Genomic DNA, 24,799 nt, shown 5'->3' on the forward strand with positions numbered 1-24,799 from the left:
CTCGAATAATATTATAATTGGTAGAAAGTTCTTTTCCCTTTAGAACTACATATTTTTCCTTCTATGCTGGCAATATTTAACTTCTAAAATAAATGCTTTTTTAGAGACGTTGGTTCAAGTTGGGACTTTGGTCCAGTCAATGACTGTTTTCTCGTGTATTTATCCCACACAGCTCATATTTTCATAATGACTTGGATTAAGGTTCTTCTACTTGCCCTCTATTTCAAAGTCTACCGTGTGCAGGGAGTTGCTTTTTCCCTGGAGTTGGATGACACCCCTTCTTGGGGGCGAGAAATTCTTCATTGGAAATAAATCCGAGAACGGTGGCATCCACCCCCAGGGGAATAGCAGCTTCCAGCACATGGTAGATTTTGAAATAGAGGACAAGTAGAATCTAAATCCAAATGTTTGTGAAAATCGGCCCTGTATGGTATATTTATATAGTTTTCACTGTTTTACCTTCATTGACTGGACTACTTGTTGAACTACTCGTACTTAATAAGATCTTCCTATCCTCTAAGACTATTTTAAGGAATGGAAGTTGTTTTGTATTACCGCTTTAGTGTAAAATTAAATATTATTGATGTTTAAATAAAGTATTTCGTTTTTTATTCTTAATATATATGACACGTAAAATTTGAGGTACAGTAAGAAAACAGTGTGTGAAACTGTATATTCTATTCATAATCATCTATATCTAAAGCCATAATAGACAATTTAAATAGTTATATCAACGTGCATTAAGTTTAACGTTATAATGTGTATTTATTATACATATAAGATTTGAGCAATGCGTTAGGTTTTTTTTCTTTGCAGGTACGCTCTAGTCATTTCCGTGAACGTCATTCACTGTGGTGGAGAACATGGCGTCGGACTTAGAGGAGCAAAGTTATTCTTGTCCACCAAAACGTCTTAAACTGGATAATTCTAGCGTTTTGTGCAATAGAACTAGTGAAACAGAAAAAGTATCATTCAGTGCAAGTTTTTCAGTACCAGAAACATCTCGAAATCGTAAGTATGTAGAGATAATTGTGAAAACTTGTTAGCAAATTTCTGGTCAAAGATGGCGCAAGGCTTCCAATTTTTAGTTTCTTGTCCACTTCCATTTAATGGTCTCAAGGGGGCGGGGCATGATTTCACAAGTCGGAACAGAAGTACCAACTGTTGGCATGACATTTAGTTGGTCTATTAAGATTTTCTTATGTTTTGGATTATGTTAGTAGTACAAAACTGTTATAAGATTTAGTTATACAATATATGAACAATTTTGTTAATTCTCTTGGACTTTATTTTTTTTAATTTTTGTAATGTTTATGATTTGTCTGGAATAATGGGCACAAACTTAGACTTGGGTATAGGTTAAGTTGTCAAGATAAGCCTACTTTGGGTATCATTTGAATTTACAAGTATAATTATTTTATTTTATTTCTGGAATGTAATATTTTTTAGCAGGTCCACATAATGTCAGTATAAAATGATTTGGAAAACATTTGTAATGGGACTGGACTAGGCTTATTTATTTACATATCCTGTTTACTTAATTTTTGGGTTCAAACTTTTTTTGGTTTCTTGTTTTGTTAAAACTTTGATAAATTTTTGGGTAAATGTTACTTAAGTTGCTTTTGTTGTTTTCTCAAGAGGAAAAAACTTAAAAAGTACATTTGGGTGATGTTTATTTTAGCCTCGATAGGCTATCTAAAACACTTTTAACAATTTCTTTATATATGCCTAGTACAGGCCTACTTTTACAATCCAGAAATAATGTTTTGGTGATTTGCAAACCACAACAATCATTAAAGTGTTTGAATTTTTAGCCAAAACCTGTATCTTAATTATTACCATTGTGAAACTTGGGAATCAAGAGGAATCATATTTATGGGTGGGGGAGGACTGGGTTGTCAACATTAATGAGAGAATTTGAACAAGGTCTATTAGGTTGTTTCAAGATAATTTAGTGTCCTAGGTTTTTAGCACTTTTCTGTTTAGTCATTTTGGCCACAGGTATTGGTCCTATTGGCTATTGCACAACTTCTTTAGGCATCTTTAAGTTTATTTTCCTGATTAGTTATTTTGAAGAATAAACACATTTTATTAATCATGTTGGAACTATAAAATTAATTATTTAAACACAAGATATTTATTAAACTTTGAACATTCACAACTTAGTTCAGGTTGAATACCAAGATTGAAATTAAGGGTAGAGTACAATAAGTGGACCCAGTTTTTATATCGATTAGTATAATCATCGATACTTAACGATACACGCCAACACTGTCACCAACACTATCACTCTTTAAAAAGAATGATAGTACAGAGGCTTGTTTCGACATGCTAACACACAATAGCAGTTAAAATGAACAACTTCAATTTCATCAAATCAGACGAACTTCATCACGTTAAAAAGTCATGTTCACATTGGCAGTGGAGCGTACAGGTTGACCAACCTTTGCCAAGTCAAAAAATGAAAAAGCGGGCGAGTTACTTCATTTTCACGCTTTAAATGACTTGTATTATGTGTAGACTAAGTTTATGTATTTAATTTATTTACACTAAGTATTTAGTCTTAGTACCAGAGGCTTATTTTATTTGATTTTCTCAGCTACAAAACACAAAGCTTTATTATATTTTTTACAATGTTGGTGGAGGGGGCCAGCTCCCCCCCCCCTATGGCACGACACCTATGGCCATTAGTAATGTACTGTACATTTACAAACCATTCAATATAATTACATATTTCTATTAAAAAAAAAAGGTTATTGATAATTGTTCCTTGTTTTTTGTACAAGAGATCTTATATTTTAATTATCTCAGTTTGGACAACAACAAAAAAGACCTAACTGGAGATAGTACTTTTTGTTATCTATTACTGAGTGGACTACTTTGGTTACCATAAGTAGAAGCAACTGTACCTATGTTTATTGTAAAAATTTGTAGACTTATACAAATCTTTCAATTTCAGGTGATATTGGTCTTAGCTCTGAATTGAAGAGGAAGTCACCAGATGACAACAGTACATCTTTTGATCCGACGCTAAGTAACCATCACCAGTCACAAGATGGCGGGTATGTTTGTATTGTGTTTCTAGTAAGCTATAGTTGATTAAAAACAACAAATATGAAGCTGAGGGTGGCTAGGATTGAGCAGGAGGGGAGTAGCCGAGGTTGCAGTCAAATGTTGCCGCACTGTACAGTCTGAGACTGTCACTGCCACCAAACACATTACACTATTTCATTACACTAACCTTATTTCACCATCCTGTCACAGAATTGCTTCCTCATCACTAGGCTAGTGTCACTTTGAATCCATCTGGGAGAGAGATTTGATTTGATTTGATTACTATGCTTAATTCTAAGAAAGATAGCATCAGTACTTTTGTCCTATCTTTTTTAGTGTTCTGTCTGCCCGTTAGTGTTTTTCATTAAAAAATATTATTCAGCACAACTTATAATACAATGATGAAACTTCGTGGTTATTTTATTTTATTATGTGTCCTTATGGATGAACTTATGAAAAGAAAACAAATATTTAGTATTTAACTTTGTATGATAGCTTGAATAGTTTAACTTTAAATTGCAAAAATAAACGTTGGTGTAGTCTTAAAAAAGTATATAAAAAAATCACATACAGTCACTAAAAAAGTGTATAAACAGTTCACAAATAGTCACTAAACATATTGTTCACAATGTATACTCCAGCATCAGAGATGCACAACAAAGATAGAGAACACAACTGACCACTTTACTCAGTAACAATATAGCCTTCCCAATACCAGGCTTGTTTTACTTTTAATTCAACTATAGGTATAGTTGATCAGTAAAGTATATTAAGCATTATAATTTCAACTGAAGGGGAGATAGATTTTGCAAAGCAATAACCATACAGTTTCTGCCATTTATGATTTTTTTTTTAATTAGTTAAAAGTTGTTTTTAATAGTTTAAATTGAATGGATTTTTATTTGGAGTTGGTAAAAGTTTTGGCAGGTAACTTGACTGTTTGGTAAAATTCAAAGATAGTTGACCAAAATACATGTTTGACTTAAAGTTAAACTTATTGCATCTAGGTTTGGCTGGTTTTCTAAACAAATTTCAATAATGATTGGAGTTACGTAGTTGGGAAACAACCAAATTACACCAGAAATCTTTTAAATGTTTTATAAAACAAATATGTATACTACTACATACATCACCATTAGCTCGCTGGATGCTATGCCCCATTTGTATTTTAACGATTCTGTATTCAGAATTGGCCATGAAATTGGTTTTGCCTGCTATCAAGCTTGGATGAAAAAACTGCACTAGACAGTAATACTGAATTATTTTTAGATAAAAATAAAATAAAACGCCCACCTTTTAGACGTTTTCTGGTGGTTACACAGCCTAAGCAAAAATTGTGCTATGTTATAAGTTTTAACAAACCAGGAAGTGGATTGGACTTTGTATACAGAGTCAGTAAGGTTAGACAACTGGGTATTTTGATAACCTCAAGAGTACTTGACTGAAGAGTAATCGTCATTAGGAGAAGAAATTTTATTTACTAAGGAGATTATCTGGGTATTCCAGAGAGATTCCCTGGGAAGAAGGGGTGGAAATGTTGCCAGGTGTTAATAGACCAGGGAGTTATTTCTTGGAGAGAATTGTCTTATATGAGAATAAGTAGACAGGTATAGTTATCAGTAGAATAAATTGATCAGGGGATTCAGGAGATTATCTGGGAATAACAGATAGGTAGTACCTGTGTGACTCATCATAACATCTGTTCGTGGCAGTCACAAATCAAGCTTTTATGTTTGTTTTGCCACTTGCTTATGACAATTGGCTGCTGTGTACAGGGTTTATTTGTAAACTGATACTATTATTATTGTGCAAGGTTGTCTACAATTGAAATGTGACTTCATTCATAGTTTTATAAAGTTATATTTGATTGGTATTTTTATTTGAATACATATCCCTGGTCAAGTATTGTCTTACTATATCTTACCATATCCAGTCATGAGCTGAAAAAGATAGTGGTAATCAATGATATATTTGCAGTTTGGAGGATGATGATGATGATGTCTCCTCTACCGTCAGCAACCTATCTGATCTTAGTGGCCTTTCTGACATCAGTGGCCAGGATTGGAAACCCATTGCAGGTACAATTCACTTATATTTATGTTCAAACAATTGTATTTTATCATACAAATAGTTAATTTTGATATCTGGCAATAATGCACTTCAAAACTTAAAGCATTTGAGTTTACATATATTGGAATTCATTTCTATAAAAATTAATATTTTTGATACAAATTTATTGTTTTAATATTAAATGTTGGTTTGCTGGTAATTATGAAACATTTAAATTAAATTAGAAAAAACAGGTTTAAAAAACAAACAGGTTGTAATTACTGTGAAATATAAAAAATATTTTAAACTATTCAAAATGTGTATGCCCAGAAGAAATGACAATATTTTTCAGCAGATAGGTATTAAACTAGATTTTGTTGTATATTTTTAAATATAAGATGGAACTTTTTACGGTGTGCAAGTCAATTAGTTTTTGCGTGTAAAATAGTCAGACTAATGCCATATGTTAAATTTAGTGGTGAATTCTTTTAGACGTAGGGTTTATGAAACGCTCATGCCAATAAATCCGCTCTAGATTAATTAAAATAAAACATTGAATCCACACTTATGATATCAAAACCATTTTGAGGTGAGGAACACTCCCTCAAAGGGCATTCCCTTACAATTTTAAATGCAAAACAGTACATTACATAGATCTATTAATAGTTCCCAACTTTCCTTTCTCTTTTGTGCAATCTTTGAGCAAAACTTAATAGCTTCGATTTTTTGTTTAAGTCAGTCTTGGTTATTACATTGTGTAAGGAATATACCTAAAGAAAAGTAACTAAATCTCAGTCATGTAATCAAATGAGAATTGATAAGAGTTAGGCCTATAGAATTATTAAACAAAATTGTGTAACCAAGAATTGTTGTATATTGAATCAATTTAGTATTGATTATAAAATTTGTAATATAATGGAATATGAGAATTAGAAAGCTTTACTTTTTTTTACGGTTCGGTTTATTATGTTACCGAACTTTGTTCTTTTCATTTATCTGCCTTAAAATATTACAGTTTATAAAACTTTCTGGATTTTCTTATGTATGATTCTTGGATGTGAATTTTTGCACACGGCTTAGAAAAGAATTGAAGGATATTTTTCACACCCAGAATTATAATTTTAATGATGATTTGCTATTTAGGACCGATGAGTTGGGTGCAGAAGCAAATGTTGAACGGTGTGAATCCTCGCACGCTGCTCAGTCAGATGATGGGTGACACATCTCATGTTCCGACACAAGTAGACGATCTTACCTTGTGGAAAGTATGTTGCATATTGTTCATATCTGTATTTTAAATCTGACTGAATGCTGAAACTCCATTAACAAAGATAGTTGGGCTGTTAGCACTTTTGCTGCTGACAATATAGTTTTATATTATTTACAAAATTATATAAATTTAAGTTAATGTGATGTCCTCTGAAATATTTTGAACATGTCTCATTGTTGATTTACTGCTTAATTGACACATTGATATTTTCCAAAGTTTATTTAGTAGTCTAGTCTTTTTACAGTTTGAAGGTTCAACATTAAAGTAAAATTAGTCCGAACAAACAAATTATAATGTTTCATGTTTTATTGAATTGCTTTCACTGGTTTGTCTTGTTTGTTATGGGTTAAGTTATTATTAATAGTCTATTGATAAGGTGCACTATCGACATCATGAAAATGCTCAGTAGTTCTAGTACTGTATATTTATGTAGTCAAGGGTTAAATAAATATTGTCAATTGACAAATGACCAGTTTTCCTTACCCCTTTGTAACTAAAATGCCTCTTAAATTCTGTCACTCAGGGAAAACCCCTTGAAGTCTTGTGTCACTTGAATTTAGAAAAACTCTTAACCCTTAGCACGCCGTAGACAGAATAATCCGCTATGTTTTTTGGTCTTATAACGCCAAAGACGAAATAATCCACCGATCGATAAAAATATATTTTATTACTGTTTTTGAAGTTTATAAGTTCAATACATAAGCCACAATACTAAGTAATGTACTGGCTTGACCAAATAATCCAGTTGCAGCTGTCAGCTGGCCGCAGTAGGTAAACAATAAATTGTTTTGATGCTGGCAACTGTTCTTCCACTCCCGTCTGAACGACGATGACGATACTATCTGCCATTACCGACTGTCAGTGCAGCACGCATTATGCCTTTGGGAAGTGTTCTTGCGTTGTCATTCCTTATACAAACAGTTGTAAAAAGTTATTGTTACCATGTTTTAGGTGTTATAATAAAGTTTTTATTGTTTCTTTTCTGTTGTGTAATTATGGCTGCAAGTCATGTCTCGAGACCCCATGGCTTCATCCAGATATTTGTTTTGAAGTTTACCGTACAACTGCCTAAATCTATTATTATCAGAACTTATAAAACTAATCAAGATCAGCATATTATACTTTATTTGTTTTCTTATCCTTGTACGTAGTTTTCATATTTTTCATCACATGCATTTGATTACTCTGTAACCTGAATTTGATTTTGATTCAAAATATTCCATTATTTAAAAAAAAAATTTGATTGTTTTATTGCAAGTATTACATTATTGTAAACTTTATTTTTTTTGTGTGACTATAGTCATTAGGAATGAATAAAAAAATTAGCTGTAAGGAATTTTCATTTTTATTTTTTCACCTTGAATGAGCGTAATCTAAAAAAATACTAAATTTATATCGGCGTTCAAAGGGTTAATAATGATGCTAATGATGCTGCCTTAATCTTGATCACTGTAACCAAATATTGGAGTATCATTGATGAGAAATTTATTTTAGATCATCGTAAGTATGCTGAGTGAGCCGCCACGACGAATGCGGCTGCGACACATAAACTCCCTCAATGATGTTATCCAGTTACTCAACACCTGCAGCAGGATCATAGTTCTCACTGGGGCTGGGGTGAGTTTGTTGTTTAATGCTATTGGTTCAATAGCTTTTGTTTATAGAGTGAAATGCAAGGTAACAAAAAAATTATTGTTTTGTGGTGCATTTGCACTGCTGTATTCCATGTTTGGATAGAACGTTATGTTTCGAGGATTGCAATCTAACCTCTTTGCAATGAGGTATACAAATGTTGTTAATTTTCCTGATTTTAGCGAGTTTTATTACGAACATTGATTTATGCTTTGATTGACTCTAGGCAAGTCTGAAAAAGATGATAGATTTCAATCCTCGAACCTTAGTGTTCTTTTCTTGTAACACAAACAATAGCAAATATCCACAATCCTTCCAGATCAATAATCATCAATAACAAATTTCAAACTGTATACTGCTTGTATAACAACATATTTTAGTTAAAATTATCCAATCTGAAAATATTTGTTTTATATTCATACATGTACTCTTTGTATAACTCAGATGTTAAGGAAAGCTTCATTTTGTAAATACTTAGAGAATTACAATATTTGGGGTAACACTTGACATTCGTATTGAAATGGCCTATTTCCAACTTTAAATGTTTTAAGTATTAAGAATCATGCTGTAGACCATTCAATGCTTACATAGTTAATATTTTATGCTATATTTTAATAAATGTGATATAATACTGATAGTAGTTGTAAGTAAAGTCAGAGCTATTGCAAAGAATCATGCTGTAGACCATTCGATGCTTACATAGTTAATATTTTATGCTATATTTTAATAAATGTGATATAATACTGATAGTAGTTGTAAGTAAAGTCAGAGCTATTGCAAAGGTCAATGCAGATGGTACCTGTGTTGTCTTTTCAAAAATAGTCAACTTATCTCAAACTTGCATACATTTAGGCAATATATTTTCAATGTTTTGTTTAAACACATCCATTTTTAAATTTAGTTATTTAGTTTTTATATTGCAGTTTTTGTTTTCTAGGTGTCAGTATCTTGTGGTATCCCAGACTTCCGCAGTCGTGATGGAATCTATTCCCGTTTAGCTGTGGATTTCCCCAATTTGCCAGATCCTCAGGCCATGTTTGACATCAATTATTTCAGACAAGATCCAAGGCCTTTCTTCAAATTTGCTCGTGAAATTTACCCAGGCCAGTTCAAACCCTCACCATGTCACCGGTAAGTTTCCATGTGAAAAAATAAACATTTTGATCTGACACAACATAACGACTTTCAGATACAGTTATTTCTTATCGTACTATTTCTTTTAGTTATAGGTTTTTTGCTATGAACAGAGCTGTTGCATATGATTTGTGTAGTAATGAAATGCAAATATTAGGGAATTCAAGAAAACAATTTACAGAAACATTTTCAAGAGATTTTTATATTAGTAGATTAGATTAGACTGCATTATAAGTTATGCCAGGTTCTTGTTGAGACCAAGAATAAGTGGTACTTTGCCTTTGTGCAAACCATTTGAGACTTGGGCATCTGATTGTTTTTATACTTTTTTTGAACATAATTGGTATACAATATATTAAGTGATTGTATTGTGTTTTGAGGTGGTAACTTTTTACTTTAAGGATTTGACGAAATATACAAATGATTTTTTGCCAATATCTTAATATTTTATTTTACTTTATCATTAAGGGTAGTGTATCTTATTTATTTTATCATTCTTTTTGTTCATAAAATTGTATTATTTTGTATTTGGTAGGTTCATAAAAATGCTGGAGAGGCAAAAGAAGCTGCTGAGGAACTACACACAAAATATCGATACGCTAGAGCAAGTGGCTGGAATAGAAAATGTGGTAGAATGTCACGGTGAGTAAAGCGTTTTCAATTCTCATTTTCCTCACTCTGCTTGTCTTAATTGAAAAACTAAACTATTTCTCTTCATCTTTTAATTTATTTATCAATTGCACAACACTGGCATAGTGCTGTAATTCAATTTAATTAATTTTAATTTACTCGGAGAGTGGTAATTTGTGATATGGTGTAATCTTGGTTAGAAATTCAATACAATCATGTCAAACATAAAGCAGTTTACAGTCCACATAGGTTGAATTGTAGGTCATGTAGTTCTCTGATTACTATGGCTGTTAGGGTGCTTCCTCCTAAATCAGGACCAGATTACAAATGATAATTTTTTCACTAATCTCTTATAATATTTCAACTATTCATTTCCACGAAATGTTTGTAGTGTCCATTAATACGGAAACAAAATTTGGGAGATACTTTTAATGTTATAAAAGTAAAAGGGTTTCTTCTTGTAAGAATTTGGAAATTTTCAGATGGTTACTTTCCCCTTGTGAGTTGAATTAATTGTTTAAATTGGATAAAAGAAACCTATCATAGCGCAGCTAACTCTTTAAAAATTTGTTTGTTTTTAGATACAAACTAGGGCCGCAATTATCCGAAGTTGACAGCACCAAGCTTATTTCTGATAAGGCGGACCACCATTAAAAACTTGCTTCCAGTTGATATTGATATCTAAAAACGGAACAACAGCATCACGCATACATGAACATGCCTACGAGAGTCGGCATTCGCTATTTTTAGCCTTAGAATATAATCATTTCGTAATGGAAAGGAAGCTAATAGCATAGTAATATATGCAGCACTAACTTTATTATTTAGGTAAGTTTACAAAATTACACATTTTTTTGTTAAAAAACGTAACAGTATTGCGGCATGTGCATGGAAACATCGCTATGGCTGATAACACAGTCTCGCCATTAAGAAAGAATTTGATAATCGACTTCAAGCAGCGGTCACTCTTCTCAGCTGTAACACCTGAAAAACATTTTGTAGTCAGTCACTGTTATTTTTGTGCTATGGTATACCGTGTAAACTAATTGATAAAAAGTCATATTTGAGTAAGTTCAGTTTGAAATTTTATTTATACCAACAACATGTGGATTACAAAAAATGTTTTTAATGTATTACAGATAACTGCATTCTAGATCATTGCTTCTCTAGTGTTTGAAGAAGATCCTTTTACATTAATCATAAATAGTCAATAAACTGTAAAAACAACCTGTCCAAGTAGATTGTCATCAAGAAAACAAGAAGTAGGAGAGGTTTGCATTTCACTTACTTTGCAAATGTGCTTAAATTATTATTATGTGGAGTAGGGGAAATCTCTTCAGAATTCAAATTAACTAAAATAAAGGGCCATAAAACACCTTATATTAAAAATTGAAATTTTTCTCTTTTAACTGAAGAGAAAACATAATTAAGAAAAATTGGTAAGATAATTTTAAAGAAGGAAAGTCATTTGTGATGCCAATAGGAGGTATGGTAGTCAGTTTAAAAAGTTTATTGTAGAATACGTAAATAATTTGTTATTACTAATTTATGAACAGTTGGAGGATGGTGGATAAAATGGAATGTAACCTGTTGCAGGATCGTTTGCTACAGCGTCATGCACAGTCTGTGGGCACAAAGTTACAGCGGATGATATCCGCACTGACGTATTCCAGCAGAAGATACCACAGTGTCCTGTCTGTCCAGCGAACTCTGGTAAGAATTTCTGAACTAATTGTTACTCACTTTCATAGATCATAGATCAGTTAGAATAATCAAGATTTAAAAAGAAGAAAACTCCAAGCAAATATTAAATTATTTTAAATTAAATTAAAAGAAAATCCTATTTAACATATTATGAGGGAATTTTGTTCCAAATTAATAGCTGTTTTTTGTTTGTTATTCAGGATTATTTTTTAACATATCAAAAAAATTTTGTGTAAGTAGAAAGTAATAAATTAAATGACTATTTTTATGTCAATAAGCATTTTCGAAATTAATGTTTATTAACATAGTGTTTATATATATACTTACTTACTCTTACTCCCATGGCCATGGATACCCTAGGTGGTATTTGGCCTCGCCAACCGGCTGCCTCCATCTCTCCCTGTCTTCACAATCCCCCCGCTGTCAATTTCCGCAAGTCCTTCTCCACCTGGTCCTTCCAGCGATTTTTGGGTCTACCTCGAGGTCTTCTTCCAACTGGATTGTGTTTCCAAACCTCTTTAATCAATTTATCATCCTCCCTCCTCATCACATGGCCTGCCCACCGAAGTCTCCTGCTCTTTGCTTCTCCTGATTGAAACATCTCTCTGATTTCTTGGTTGTGCCTGATATAAAAAAATATATATATATATATATATTTTTTTTTTTTTTTTCATTAAGTGAGAGACCCAGGTTTGAATGCCTGTAATAATTTATATCACTTTGAATAGACCATTAAGCAAACTAGCATTAAATTTTAAAAGCTAATTGCACGCTAGGTGAAAATATAAAACTTTGATCCAGCGCTGGAAGGGTTAAGAGTAACATTATTTTATTATTGCAGTAAGATTTTAGTAATTTGATATTACAAAACAATTTTTTCAGAAAACTTTATGAATATGATTTCAGAATTGGATTTTTGGCGATATCAGACGGTTCATTTACAGAGCTTACATGATAACATCACATGTTCATTTATTTTTTTATCAAAACTTTATTATTTTGAATAAAAATATGTGCCTGATGTTTTATAATAGAATAAAAGATTCATGACAAAGTTATTTTAAATTGTGTTGCTCAATAAAATAGTCTCAAGGTTAGGCAAAATTTGTTTTAATTTTGTCTGCTCTGATAGCATTCGTGGGGGAACAGTGTAAGGGTACATAAAACCATTCATTGTAACGGGAAATTCTTAATTACTGGGTTTGTTATATTTTATAGTATTTTGTAAAATATATGTAGGTAATATTTTATTGCTAGTCTCTGTTTTAAAGATGATTTATAACTGTAAAAACCTACATCTATAAATAGAAGTTCAGAATTCGAAACAGGAAAGTTAACGCAAGTGTTTTGGAATATGATCTAATTTATTTAACAATACACATTGTAAATAATTTAATTTTTAAAGTGTGTGAAAGTTAAATTCAGATTGAAAATGTATACTATAATTGTATTTAGTATGTTTTGCTCATAGAGAATCTGTACGCTACTTACCGTACAATAACAGCACAACAATAAAAAGTAGTTATGTTTTCTAAATGTTTACTCAAACCGAAACAAATGTGAGAAAGAACATCTAGGCCTAAATACTTATTAAATTTAAAGCTTTTGAAAATTATTTTATGTATCCCAGCTTAATCAATAAGTTTTTACTGTGTGAGTACGTAGTTGTTCACTACTTTGATTACCACTAAAAATTCAGTAATTTTTTATTGTTTACCTTGTGTTAGTGTATCCATCTCACAATCCTGCACAGTTACAGATTTAACAGCACCAGAATTTAAAGCATTTTTTAAAGAGCTTGCGCTGACTGACTGACTGATAGTTATCAGGAGAAAGGGGACAGGAAGCAAGTGCTATTGTTTTCATGTCTAGGCTTGTCTAGAGTCATCACAATCTATACCCAACTGTGTTATGAGGTGGGAAACGTGAGAAATTTGTAATTCATTATGTAAGAGTTTTGTACATTGGATTTTTGTAATACAAAGGTATTATGTTCTCTCCTAAAATTGTAAACATTCATTATATTGAAGCTACAAACCAAAATAACTAGCAATGTAGGGGTGTTATGTTAATAACATTAAGTGTTATGAACGGTTTAAGGGGATTAATAAAATGTGTTATATCAGGGAATTTGTTACATTGAAGTTTGTTATAGTGGAACTCCATTGTACTTTATTTCATTATATTTAGTGTTATTGGTTACTTGATAACTGTTGTTTCATTGGTGGTTATTTTTTGTGTTTTTGTCAACTTGAGTTTTATTAACATTTTTCAATTTAAAAATGTTGAAATTAGAAAAAAATGTATATAAAAGTTTATAAAGGAAAGTAATTTTAATTTATTTTTTTATTTCTAGACATAATGTATACAATAACAGAACTATATAAAGCAGATCGATATAGATGGAACTCATTTATAAGCAGCATCTATTTTATTTATTCATGTAATGAAGGGAAGAATTGCTACCATTATGTTTATATTTTTTATTCATTGCAAAGCAAAAAATGAATTTGAATCAAACAAGAATTTTTTTAAGGTTTAAAATTTCCTTTGCAGATAACGTGAAATTAACTATGTTTGAACTTAACACTTTGAATGTTGACTTTAGCTCCAGTTCACCTTCCTCATAGTGCATCGTCTGCAATCTGACACTCACAGATTTGACTCCTGGATCATATTCGTCTGAAGAAGTAAAAAAAGTTGATAACGAAGAAGCTCAAAAAATGTACATTGTTTCAACATCAGAGACAGTCGGATTACAAAATATAAAAGTTTAGCGTAAATTGGTAGGTGAATTGGCATTCTCATTGTCTCATCAGGTGCACAATTGAGTGCACTTCGATGCTTCTGATACAGTCTCTTAGCACGGTGGATCAACTCAGTTTTCTACACATAACGTAGCTATGGTGTGAAGGGTTGATTCAATATGATTGTTGTCTTTACCTCCAGTACATCTTCTTAGTGTATCATCTAGAATCTGACACTGTCACAGATATGACTCCTGGAATCTGGTTATATTTTTTAGATCTTTTAAGACGAACATAACTCCAGATTCCAGCAGTCAAGTATGTGACAATGTCAGATTCCAAACGCTACACTAAGAGGGAGGTGAACTGGAACTAAAGTCAACATTCATATTGAATCAATCCTTCCCACCACAGCTATGTTAACCCTTATAACGTCACAGACGCCGTACGGCGCATAGACAAACTATCTCCAAACGGCAAAGACGCGGTACGGCGCATCGACACAAAACTGCGTCTATAGCAAATTTAAGTTCCTTTTAAATCCGATCAATGTAACTAACGGTATGCGTCAACCATGTGTGTAAGTTATTGACATATGTCAAGCGTCAAAATATAGCTGTCGCGTTACATTGTTTGAAACAATAGACGCGGTGTCTAGACGCTCTCCCCGCCACACGGCACAGACGCCGTACAGCGCGCGCGCTTTTGTTTGCAGTTTGACTTCAGGTAGTGCGTGTCTAACCATCGCTGAGTCGGTTTCCTTCGTCGTGTTTTCTATTTATATGGTTTTTATTTATTTGTTAAAAGTATTGATATCTTAGTTTTAGTATTCATTTAGTGTTTTTAGTGTCATTTTAGTGTTTAGTGTCACCTATTTAGTGTTCAGGTACTTTGGGATTATACCGACAACACCAATATGAAGAACACAAAAATATAAATTTATAGCTAAACAAACATGATAGAACGAAAAAAAACAACTCTTTAATTACAAAATTACAAACTTACAAGCATTTCCAGGCATTGTGATCGGTATTGTTGTCTCTGTTATCTTATCTTTCTCGAGAATCCCGATTACGACAGGCCACGCGGCATCACATGATTTGCGCGGTACATAATTGCCTTTCCATTACAATTCAATTTATATTTCTGATCATATCCTCTAGAATTTGATATTTTACTGCTAGGTACTATCTCGAGGGATGTTTTTCTTTCGTTGACATCAGCGAGAAGGCATGGCACTCGCATTTTGGGTGGCGGAGTATGATCAAGAATAAAAACAAGTTTTGAGTGTTTTTCAATAAAGAGTTTAGTTTTAGTTTGATCATGTTTGTTTTTATTGAATTTTTGTGTTTGGAGAAATGTAGAGGTAAAACACGGAAGTACAACAAAGCGATGCACCAGCTGAACGGGCGGCGAGACTCTGCAATCACGTTATCTACTAGACCGCTCGACTTTGACCTTTGTCTGAGGATGGGGAGGGGTTTGCGATAAGACAATTCCTGTTTTATATTGACGAAATATTGCTCTACGCTAATCTAGTAATCGGTAGAAGCAAAATGTCAAATAACGATTCATGTCTGGGTGTGGTCGGTATGATCCCAAAGTACCGTGTTCATTATTAGCGATAAATAACATGTCTCGTAACATTGACGATCCTGAGTACAGTGACTTTATAATTTTAAAATTTTTACTTTTTTATAATTACCATAATTATAGAAAGAAAAAATAAAAATGAACTTTACACATTTAATTTTTTTTTTTTTTTTAATATTGTGCCGTTTGCTGGAAGTAGTGAAAAGATATACTGACGTTATAAGGGTTAACACTTAGACTGAGGTGGACGCACCTCATGACTACCCAGACTGTTGGCTAAGTCGGTACATGACTCGTGTCGCAGTAGAGGTTAATAAAATAAAAAAATATAAGATTTCTTTGAAAAAATAATGTTTTTAATAGAATTTCTCTTTTTACATTTAAGCACAAGATAAATATGGGAAAGATTTTTATGTTAAATTAATTAAATGTTTAGCCTGATTTTGAGTAATTCAGAAAAATATTCACATTATATCAGACATGCATAAAAATATTAAACATAAAACTTAAATACTTTAAATTTGATCAGAAACTGAAACAACATAAATGATTTTATAAATACGTACGCTCTAATGGGTTCATCATCACACTAAACAAACTGAGAATGATGTGTTGTGTTTAGGTGGTCATCAGTTATTATTTGATTAAATCCTTGTATTGCTTTGTTGTTGCTGGTAAGTTTTTTTATAATTAATAATTTCTGTAGTGGTGGTTTTTTTCTTGAACCCAGCCAGTCAAGCCCAGTATTTAACTGTGTGTAAAAATGTTTGTCATTGAGAAACTTTGTCATTGAAGAAAAAACTATTTTAGAGGAAAAAAGAAAACTACAACTGTGATTTTTGATCAATGCTAAAAGCTAAATGTAAAATACATATGTAATACAAATTTTAGTTCCATTTTCATTCTGAACCCCTACAATCTCTTGAATTAAAACAAAGCTTAAATTTGAGTGTATTGTTGATCCAAAAAGGCAAAATTACTTACAATTTTTGAAAAAGTTTGTTTCTTAACATACTCAAGAAAGGTGTCAAATTAATCGTTACTTATTATTGAATAAAAAAAAAAACTAACCTAACTCAGAGATAATTTTACGTGGTCTGATCCCAAAACATACCTGCTCATACCCAGTTATAAATGTTAGAATAAAAGTAGTTCATGCTTTATTGATTGTTTGCAGAAATGTCTCGTGGAGTAATGAAGCCCGACATTGTCTTCTTTGGTGAGGGCTTACCAGAGAGTTTTCACACTGCAATGGCCAAAGACAAGGATGTGTGCGACTTGCTCATTGTCATTGGCTCTTCCCTCAAAGTGAGACCAGTTGCACTAATTCCAAGTGAGTACTTCAGAACGTCTCCAATATCTCTGGAAGTACTAAAAAAAATTGAGGATTTTACAATCCTGAAAATGTTTTGGAGTAGTTAAATTATTGAATGAAGTAAAAACATTAGACCCGCTGTATTATTTTAATGCATTATATATGATGTTACTAAACTTATTCCTCTTCAGTTTATAGAATTTAACTGTCACAATTCCAAAAATTAAGAAATTACTGAACCAATTTTACTGAGATATTGAATTTTTAGTTTATTGCTGGTATAACTCAATAACTAAATTGTCTTATAATTCCATTACTTCATAATATTAGATTTTTAGTGAAAAAATGAATATATGTAATCCGTATGTTGTAATAAATGTGTCTAGAAAACTTGAAAGGATAAGAAATTGAAATTTCAGCTTATCTAATAACCTTGCTGATAAACCTGAAATGTTTCAGGTTCTATACCAAACAATGTCCCCCAGATTCTTATCAACCGAGAGCGTCTGCCACATCTCAACTTTGATGTGGAGCTATACGGTGACAGTGACATCATCATAGACCAACTCTGCCGGATGTAAGTCAAATGTGACAATCTATCATCAAGGTCAATGAATTACAAAGGATGTATAGCTTGTCTCTGTAGGCTGGATATGACTTATTTTTAAATATTGTTAACTTTCTAGTATGATTGTGCCCACCATTTCTATAAGGCTGTTAACCAAATGGTCTGATGACTTGGTACCTGTGAGTGCTAAGTGGAGATTCCTAGGTTGTCTGAAGGTATTTAGAAACTTTTTTTGTGGATAAAGGTTTTAGAAAGTTAAAACGCTTGTTTAGTATCTTGTTGAGGCTAGGTAGTAGACAAGAGTAGTGAGTATTGTTGAGAGATTTGTTCTTGCAATGTTCCCATTTTGAGTCGTTTTTACCAGACTGGGCAATGGATTAAATTGCATTAACATTCTATCTAGTCTTATTAAGATTTAAAGAGGGAGATTTAGCATTCTCATTGCCTCCTTCCATAACCTAAATTACTTTAATAAGCCTCTTACCATTATCTTCCAACAATCCAGATATCTCTTTCATACGCTAGTTCACCCAAAGTAGTGTGTTGATTCATCTAAGAAATGATGAATCAATCTGTAATCCACGTCCTGTCCAAACCTCTAAAAGCCTCCATATACATTTCGAAGGTCAGCTGATGTGACTATAAGGTCCAAAATTTGGTCCAAAGCATTCTCTACACCAGGGGTGCGCAACCTTTTTTACCCAAGGGCCACATTGTAAAGCCTTTATGGCCAGGCGGGCCAACATCCCAGGGGATTTGGAACCCCAAACAACTGAGTTGGGTAGGGGTTACGTCACCGCACCGCGCGCTGTGCCGTGCTTTACGTGCGCTCTATTCGCCAGCCGGCAGCCACCACTGTAGTCAGTGAAATCTGTCTGCAACTACTTTACTTCTTTCAACACTCATACTCCACCAAATGAATACGGCTCGTTCTACGTGAAATCGGCTGGACTGCTTGGTTCTCAAAATTTGTATTTATTTAATATTTTAAATGCTTGTAAACAAATTTGGTTGTTTTGGCAACAAGGCGGGCCACATAAAACTGACTCGCGGGCCGTAGGTTGGGCAGCCCAACTCTACACCTTAAACTTTACAAGGGTTGTAAAAAGTTCAACCTTTCCCTCAGCTTCCAACTAAGTAAAGTGGAACTTGCTTATCAGTCGATAACTAGCCCTTTTGCCTCATCATCATCTTCCGTAACGGCAGACTTGGTAATAAGCAAACTATTTCCCTAGTTTTATTTTTTTTATGCAGCAGTTGTCATAAACTTTTGTGGACATAGCAACAATTGACACAGGTGCATAACTTACGTTTTGTTGTGATTTGTCATTCACCTTGAGAAAGCCATTAACAATGGCAAATATAATTTCACAAATATTTGTTCTGCAATTTGCTCTCATTGAAAAATCAGTAGGACGGGAAAGTTTAATCATGTTTGACTTTATAGAAGTTTTGTTCTAAGTTCAATAGTTATGATTATGAAGGTATTGTAGAATTTTCTGAACTGCTAATATCTCCTGTTTGTGTGACACTGAGAATGTGTTGACAGGTTGGGCGGTGGTTGGACTGAGGTTTGTTGGCGAGACTCTCCTCTCTCTGAGGCCCCACAGCTTTTGCCTCGTCCATCCAGGTAAATATCCAACTGTACATTAAGTCAATAACCATCTTTCGGCTGAATTACTGCTGCTATGCTGGGGAAGAATGTTTTAAACTGTTATACATTATACAATGTCATGATTATTAAATTCTCTATATATGCCTTACCGACTTGGACCTGCTGGACCGACGGCCTAACTGTGAAAACAATATAACAATATAATGTCAGTAAAATAGTAGCTGCAGGAAGTTTCAAATAGTTCCAATAATTCTGTAAGATAGCAGTACAAGTAGGAAGGAATTGTGATAACAATGGCTAAATCATTGTCAATGAAAAGATTTATAAGAGATTGAAAACTTACACCTAGACGCACGAAGGACATTGTAGGACCAAGTGCAATGAGGTTTTCTCTCATCTTCTTGTCCTAAAGTTAACAATAAAAGGACCATATGATAGCCACCATAAATTGTAATTATTAGAGCTGTATTGTGAGCTAAACCAGTTTTATATGCTTCCATAAAATTTGAGTGACTCAAGGTGTGGTAAAAAAAATGTTTATGTATTATGGATGGATGGATATAGCTGGTCTTCTAAAGTTGTCCTTATTTATAATGGAAATACATATAAAGGTGATTATTTAAGTATAAAAACTTGCATGTAAAAACATACATTCAATTAAACTATCACACATGTACAAGTATATATTGGTGATTAATAAAGATGGAATGTGTCAGGTGTGGGTTTACTACTGACTATGGCGAGACGGAGGGGGAGGAAGCAGAGATGTCTATTGACAGACATGAGACCATGGATCATGATATGGACACCCAAACACATGAAGCGGCTCTCCATGACAACTGTAGTGAGTTTCACTAATCATAGTTTGAATTATAGCCTATTTAGTTTGTCATATTTGAAAGACATTTTAACAATGAATCTTGGAATTTCCCGTTGAAAAGTTTTAATAATAAATCTCTAAACTTCTCATTGGATGTTTTTCGTGTTTTTACAAAATGTTTTTCAATATATGGTATTTTTTGTTACAAAATGTCATTTGCATTATTAAACAAACATATATGTCACATAAATACAATCACATATACAAAATAAAATAACTTAATTTGAGTTGGGAAATAATATTTTCCTGGTGTTTAAGAAAATCCAATTTTCTAAGAATTTTCTGTCTTATTTTACTGAATTTTAGGTTTCCCAAGACAAAATTGCTGTGTAGTTGAAAATAGTAATGCTATAATACTCCACGCAGTCAGTAATTTAGCCCTTATACCATACAAATTGTTCATTACCTACATCATCTTGAGTGTTGTTCTATCATAGGCGGACAACATACAATGGTTGAAAGAAATAATTTAACAGTATGATTATCCAGAAAAAGTTAATACAATTTGTAACAATTTAATTTTTCATAGATTTTTGTAATCAACTCGATTTTAAATGTAAATTTATCCCTCTAACCTATATTTTTCCCTGTACAGGTTCTTGCAGACCAGGACCTCAGAAGGTGGGACGTGTCAAGCGACTGCCAGTGGATACTTTAGAGGAAGGCATGGCAGTGGAGGGGGAAGGTGAAGAGGGGGAGCGCTGCCTTGTCACACGTCGCCACCTGTCACTTGATTCCACACGGGACAGTGGTATTGGTGATGGCAGCAACAGCAGCCACAGTGCTGAACGCCACATGTCAGTTGAGAGTGATACGGCCATAAGTCTAGCGCAGCGGCTGCCAGGTCAGTGATAATTAAATAAGTTTGCTTGTATTTATTGACTCTTTGTTAACAAGTTTCAACTATAACCTTCTTTAAAACCATATTATGAGATCATACAGATTGTACTGAGCACATAAAATTGTCTGTGGATTTGTAAAGGTTAACTATGTGAACTGCAGATAAGGAAGTAAGTTGTATAACCATCTGAAAACCAATAGACTATCATCTAAGTTTTTCAGTTCAAACTGTGTTGAAACATTGCTCACTCCATTAAATTCTTGAAATATTTCGGCCTCACTGTGGAGGGCGATCTTGTTAACCGAAGTTAAACCGAAACTGCCAATAATAAGCATTTGTCTGTACAGGTAAATTGAATGGGGAAAACTTTATTGTAATTCGCTGAAGCTTAACCAACCCATGGTCATATGGCTTCTGTATCACTGTTTTTTGTATGCTTGCTTTTTTCGACAAATTGACGCTTATTTTTTATTCAAGTTATTTTCTTTCTTAATATTTCTGATTATTCTACTCATTCTTAGATAATAGTAGGGAAATTTTACAAGTACTTTTGATTTGTCAAATTCCATTGCTTATGTTGGTTTGAAAATATTTTTCAATGACAGATTTTTTTCATAGGTTGATGTTTTATGTGTCTCATGTATTCACTCACTCATAAAATATTAAACGATTGTTCTCCACAGTCAACCACAACTACCCAGAATTTCGTGACTCCTGGTATCCACAGTGGAATCGTCTTCTTTTTAAAAAATTATTAATTTTGACTGTGATATAAATTTGGCACAATCAACTCTTTTGTAAATAATTTTTTTCTTGATGGTAACATGTATGGCTCCGCCTCTTTCAACTCACCTGTACAGACAGATTCTTATTTTTGGCAGTCTCAGTTTTAACATCTGTTGACTGTAGATGTTCTCTACAGCGAGGCTTTCATTTCAAAAATTTCGTTGTGTGAACAGGAAAAGTTTAGATGATAATATTATGACACCGGCCGTTTAGATCTAAGGACAATTACAACTGACTATGGTAATTCTGAGGGAGAATCTAATATGTTGAGTACTTACTATTGTGGTTACTTCTGTAGGTTGATATGTGGTGTTGGTACAGGTAATAGAAATGACTTTACAAGACAAGACCCTTTCCATTACACCCAAGGACATTCCTTGATATAGCACAAAATGCTGATGAGGCTCAGACAGTTACGCCACAAAGATTTTAATAGACACGGTTCATGATGCAGTTTTTATTTATATCAAACCTAAGTTCAAATAATATTTTACGAGAATTGAAATTAGATCCTGGTTACTGGAGAATTCTGTAGATCTTGTAATTTTGGATTAAATCTATTCTCTTGTATTTGGAATATATTTGGTAGTAGAATTGGAATTTATAATATGAATATGTGTAGAATATAACATACTTTTTAATAAAACTGATACTAGATGGGTATCTATCTATATATTATATTCTATCTATGGTTTTTCAGATAATTCATACTTCTACCTGCAGCCAAATCGTTATGTATTCCCTGGAGCAGAGGTGGTAGATGAGTCAGATGATGATGACGATGATGATCGCTCAAGCGTGGGCGACTTGAGTGATGTAGACTCTGACACTCCGCAGGAAACTTGGACCAATCAGCCGTAGGGTCGTGATTAAGGGTGACTTGTTGGTGGATGATAATCAGTTGTTATGCTGTATCGGCTTTTGACAATCTGAAGAATGCCATGTTTTTCGACAACATTTTCTTTATTTGAGTGAAAATGTTGTTGGAAGAAAAGTAAAATATGCAAGACCTTATCTAAAAAAAATACATGTGTACTAAAATGCTATGGAGTGTATATGTTTAAATCAAGCTTTAGTTATATATGGCAATATTATTAATATTCGCTGAAGAAATATAATTTCTTAAATAAAGTTATTTAGTTATGAATTAAATTCTTTTAAGCAGAACAATACTATAATATAAAATAATTGTAATTTTCCACATCGAAATAAAAACTGGAAAATTGAACTGAATACCTTTGTTTAGCAGTTATTTTACTAATTAAAACTTATCTTGGCTTCATCAGATTTGTGACCGTAATCCAACACTGTGATGGTTGCTGAGTTACCGTATCTAGACTTAATCTTTAGGCTGTTGGTAGCATCTTGGTTGTGAATCTGTTATAACTTATTTATTTTTAGTGATCCTAAATAATTTCTGAACTACAGGTATTTTAGCTTATCTGGTTTCCCTATGCTGTTCTAATGATTTACATCGAAAATATGTCGAAGCCGAGTATTTCTTCTGGTTACAGTCACACATTGAATTATTCATTCTTTGGACCTGTCAACTGCTGATACAGTGTTATTCATTATTTGTATTGTTTTCTAGTAATATAGAAATTAATTGTTATTGTAATTGTATCTATAGATATAAATTATTATAGAATCTAATGATCTTAATTAAAATTATGTAAATTATTTCTAGATGACAGATTAAGTAGTTTATTTTGATTAATAATCAATTTTTATATGAAGGTCTATGAATATATGTGGATGTACAGTTTATATTTTGATGTAAAGTTTGACAAATTAATGACCCTCAGTTGATATTATTGGATTTATGTTTGCGTTATTGTTATTGGGAGTACTTAGGTAACTAAGTTAACTTATTTGTTAATATTGAGTTTGGTTTAAGATCCCTGTTTTAGTTTTTGTACTATAAATCAATTATTGTACATTAAATAAAAATGTACTGCTGATAAGTTTGGTTTATTATTAATCATGTATTAAATATCCATTTCTTATAAAATAAAAATTATAATAAATCTTATAAATATAAGATTATATAAAAGTACAGTTTTTTGGGTGATTTTAATAGTTTAAGCAAGCTGAATATTTTAAAATAATATAATATTACCTTGATTTATTGAATGTTTTTATGATAAAAAGATACAACTTTATATTAATACTGTTTTTGTTTGTTAGTTGTTCACCAAAGAAAGATATGATTGTATAAGTATTTTTGCTTAGTGATAAGAAATTTTTATATTTGTGTGCTAATCTTTGTTTAGTGCGTGGTCTTTTTTCAAAATGATTTGAGTTGGAAAATCTTGTACTTGAAATCAATTCAAATTCTTTATTAAAGTGGACTGAATATTGTGATGTTGGTTTTTACAAAAGTTGGGTTTTGTCATTATATATATATTTGTATTTTATTACTTTTTTAATTTGTGTATGACTTTTTATAGTTGTCTTGAGTGCTTAACAAAGAATTTTTAGTTTCTGCATTCTGGATTCAACTTGTGATTCATGTTAATTAATGTCTTTTAGACAAGCTTAGAGAAACAAGTGTTCCCGTAGCTTTTGTTAGCTTGGTGCTGATTTAATTTTTGTTTTCACGTTTTTCTAAACACATGTTGCCATGTTTGCAAATATAGATTTTGATACCGTGATTTACACAGAAAATTGCATAGATTAAAAGTATTATTCCTGAACGTGTTACAATTCAACATAGTATACTATAGTCTTATTCTAATCCTTAGAAATTAATTTTAACTAGTGTATAATGAAGTGTAAATACTAGCTTTTCTATTCTCCTGTCACACTTTAGACACCAACACCCGCAATACAGTATATTCAGTTGAAATGGTGCCGCTCTGTCTAGCCATGCAATATGTTTAGTTGATCACTTTCATGTCTGTTGCTATCAATACAATATTGTACACTTGGAAATTTTGTGATAAATGATATTTTTCTAAATAAAGTTGTTTTATTGTTTC

General features: G+C 32.5%; 1 protein-coding gene across 1 annotated transcript; it reads left to right on the top strand.

Annotated features, from left to right (window-relative positions):
* The first annotated feature begins 854 nt into the window (after window positions 1-854).
* On the top strand, window positions 855-24,799 carry LOC124359662 (NAD-dependent protein deacetylase sirtuin-1). The gene is made up of 14 exons (XM_046812596.1): window positions 855-1,011; window positions 2,960-3,062; window positions 5,032-5,132; window positions 6,247-6,368; window positions 7,868-7,990; window positions 8,943-9,136; window positions 9,675-9,781; window positions 11,366-11,482; window positions 16,991-17,146; window positions 17,588-17,705; window positions 19,246-19,326; window positions 20,028-20,155; window positions 20,787-21,035; window positions 22,519-24,799. Exons 1-14 carry the CDS (start codon window positions 864-866, stop codon window positions 22,677-22,679), a joined length of 1,908 nt encoding a protein of 635 aa, XP_046668552.1. The 5' UTR covers window positions 855-863; the 3' UTR covers window positions 22,680-24,799.

This window comes from Homalodisca vitripennis, chromosome 4 (genome assembly GCF_021130785.1).
Source record: "Homalodisca vitripennis isolate AUS2020 chromosome 4, UT_GWSS_2.1, whole genome shotgun sequence".
Taxonomy (NCBI): domain Eukaryota; kingdom Metazoa; phylum Arthropoda; class Insecta; order Hemiptera; family Cicadellidae; genus Homalodisca; species Homalodisca vitripennis.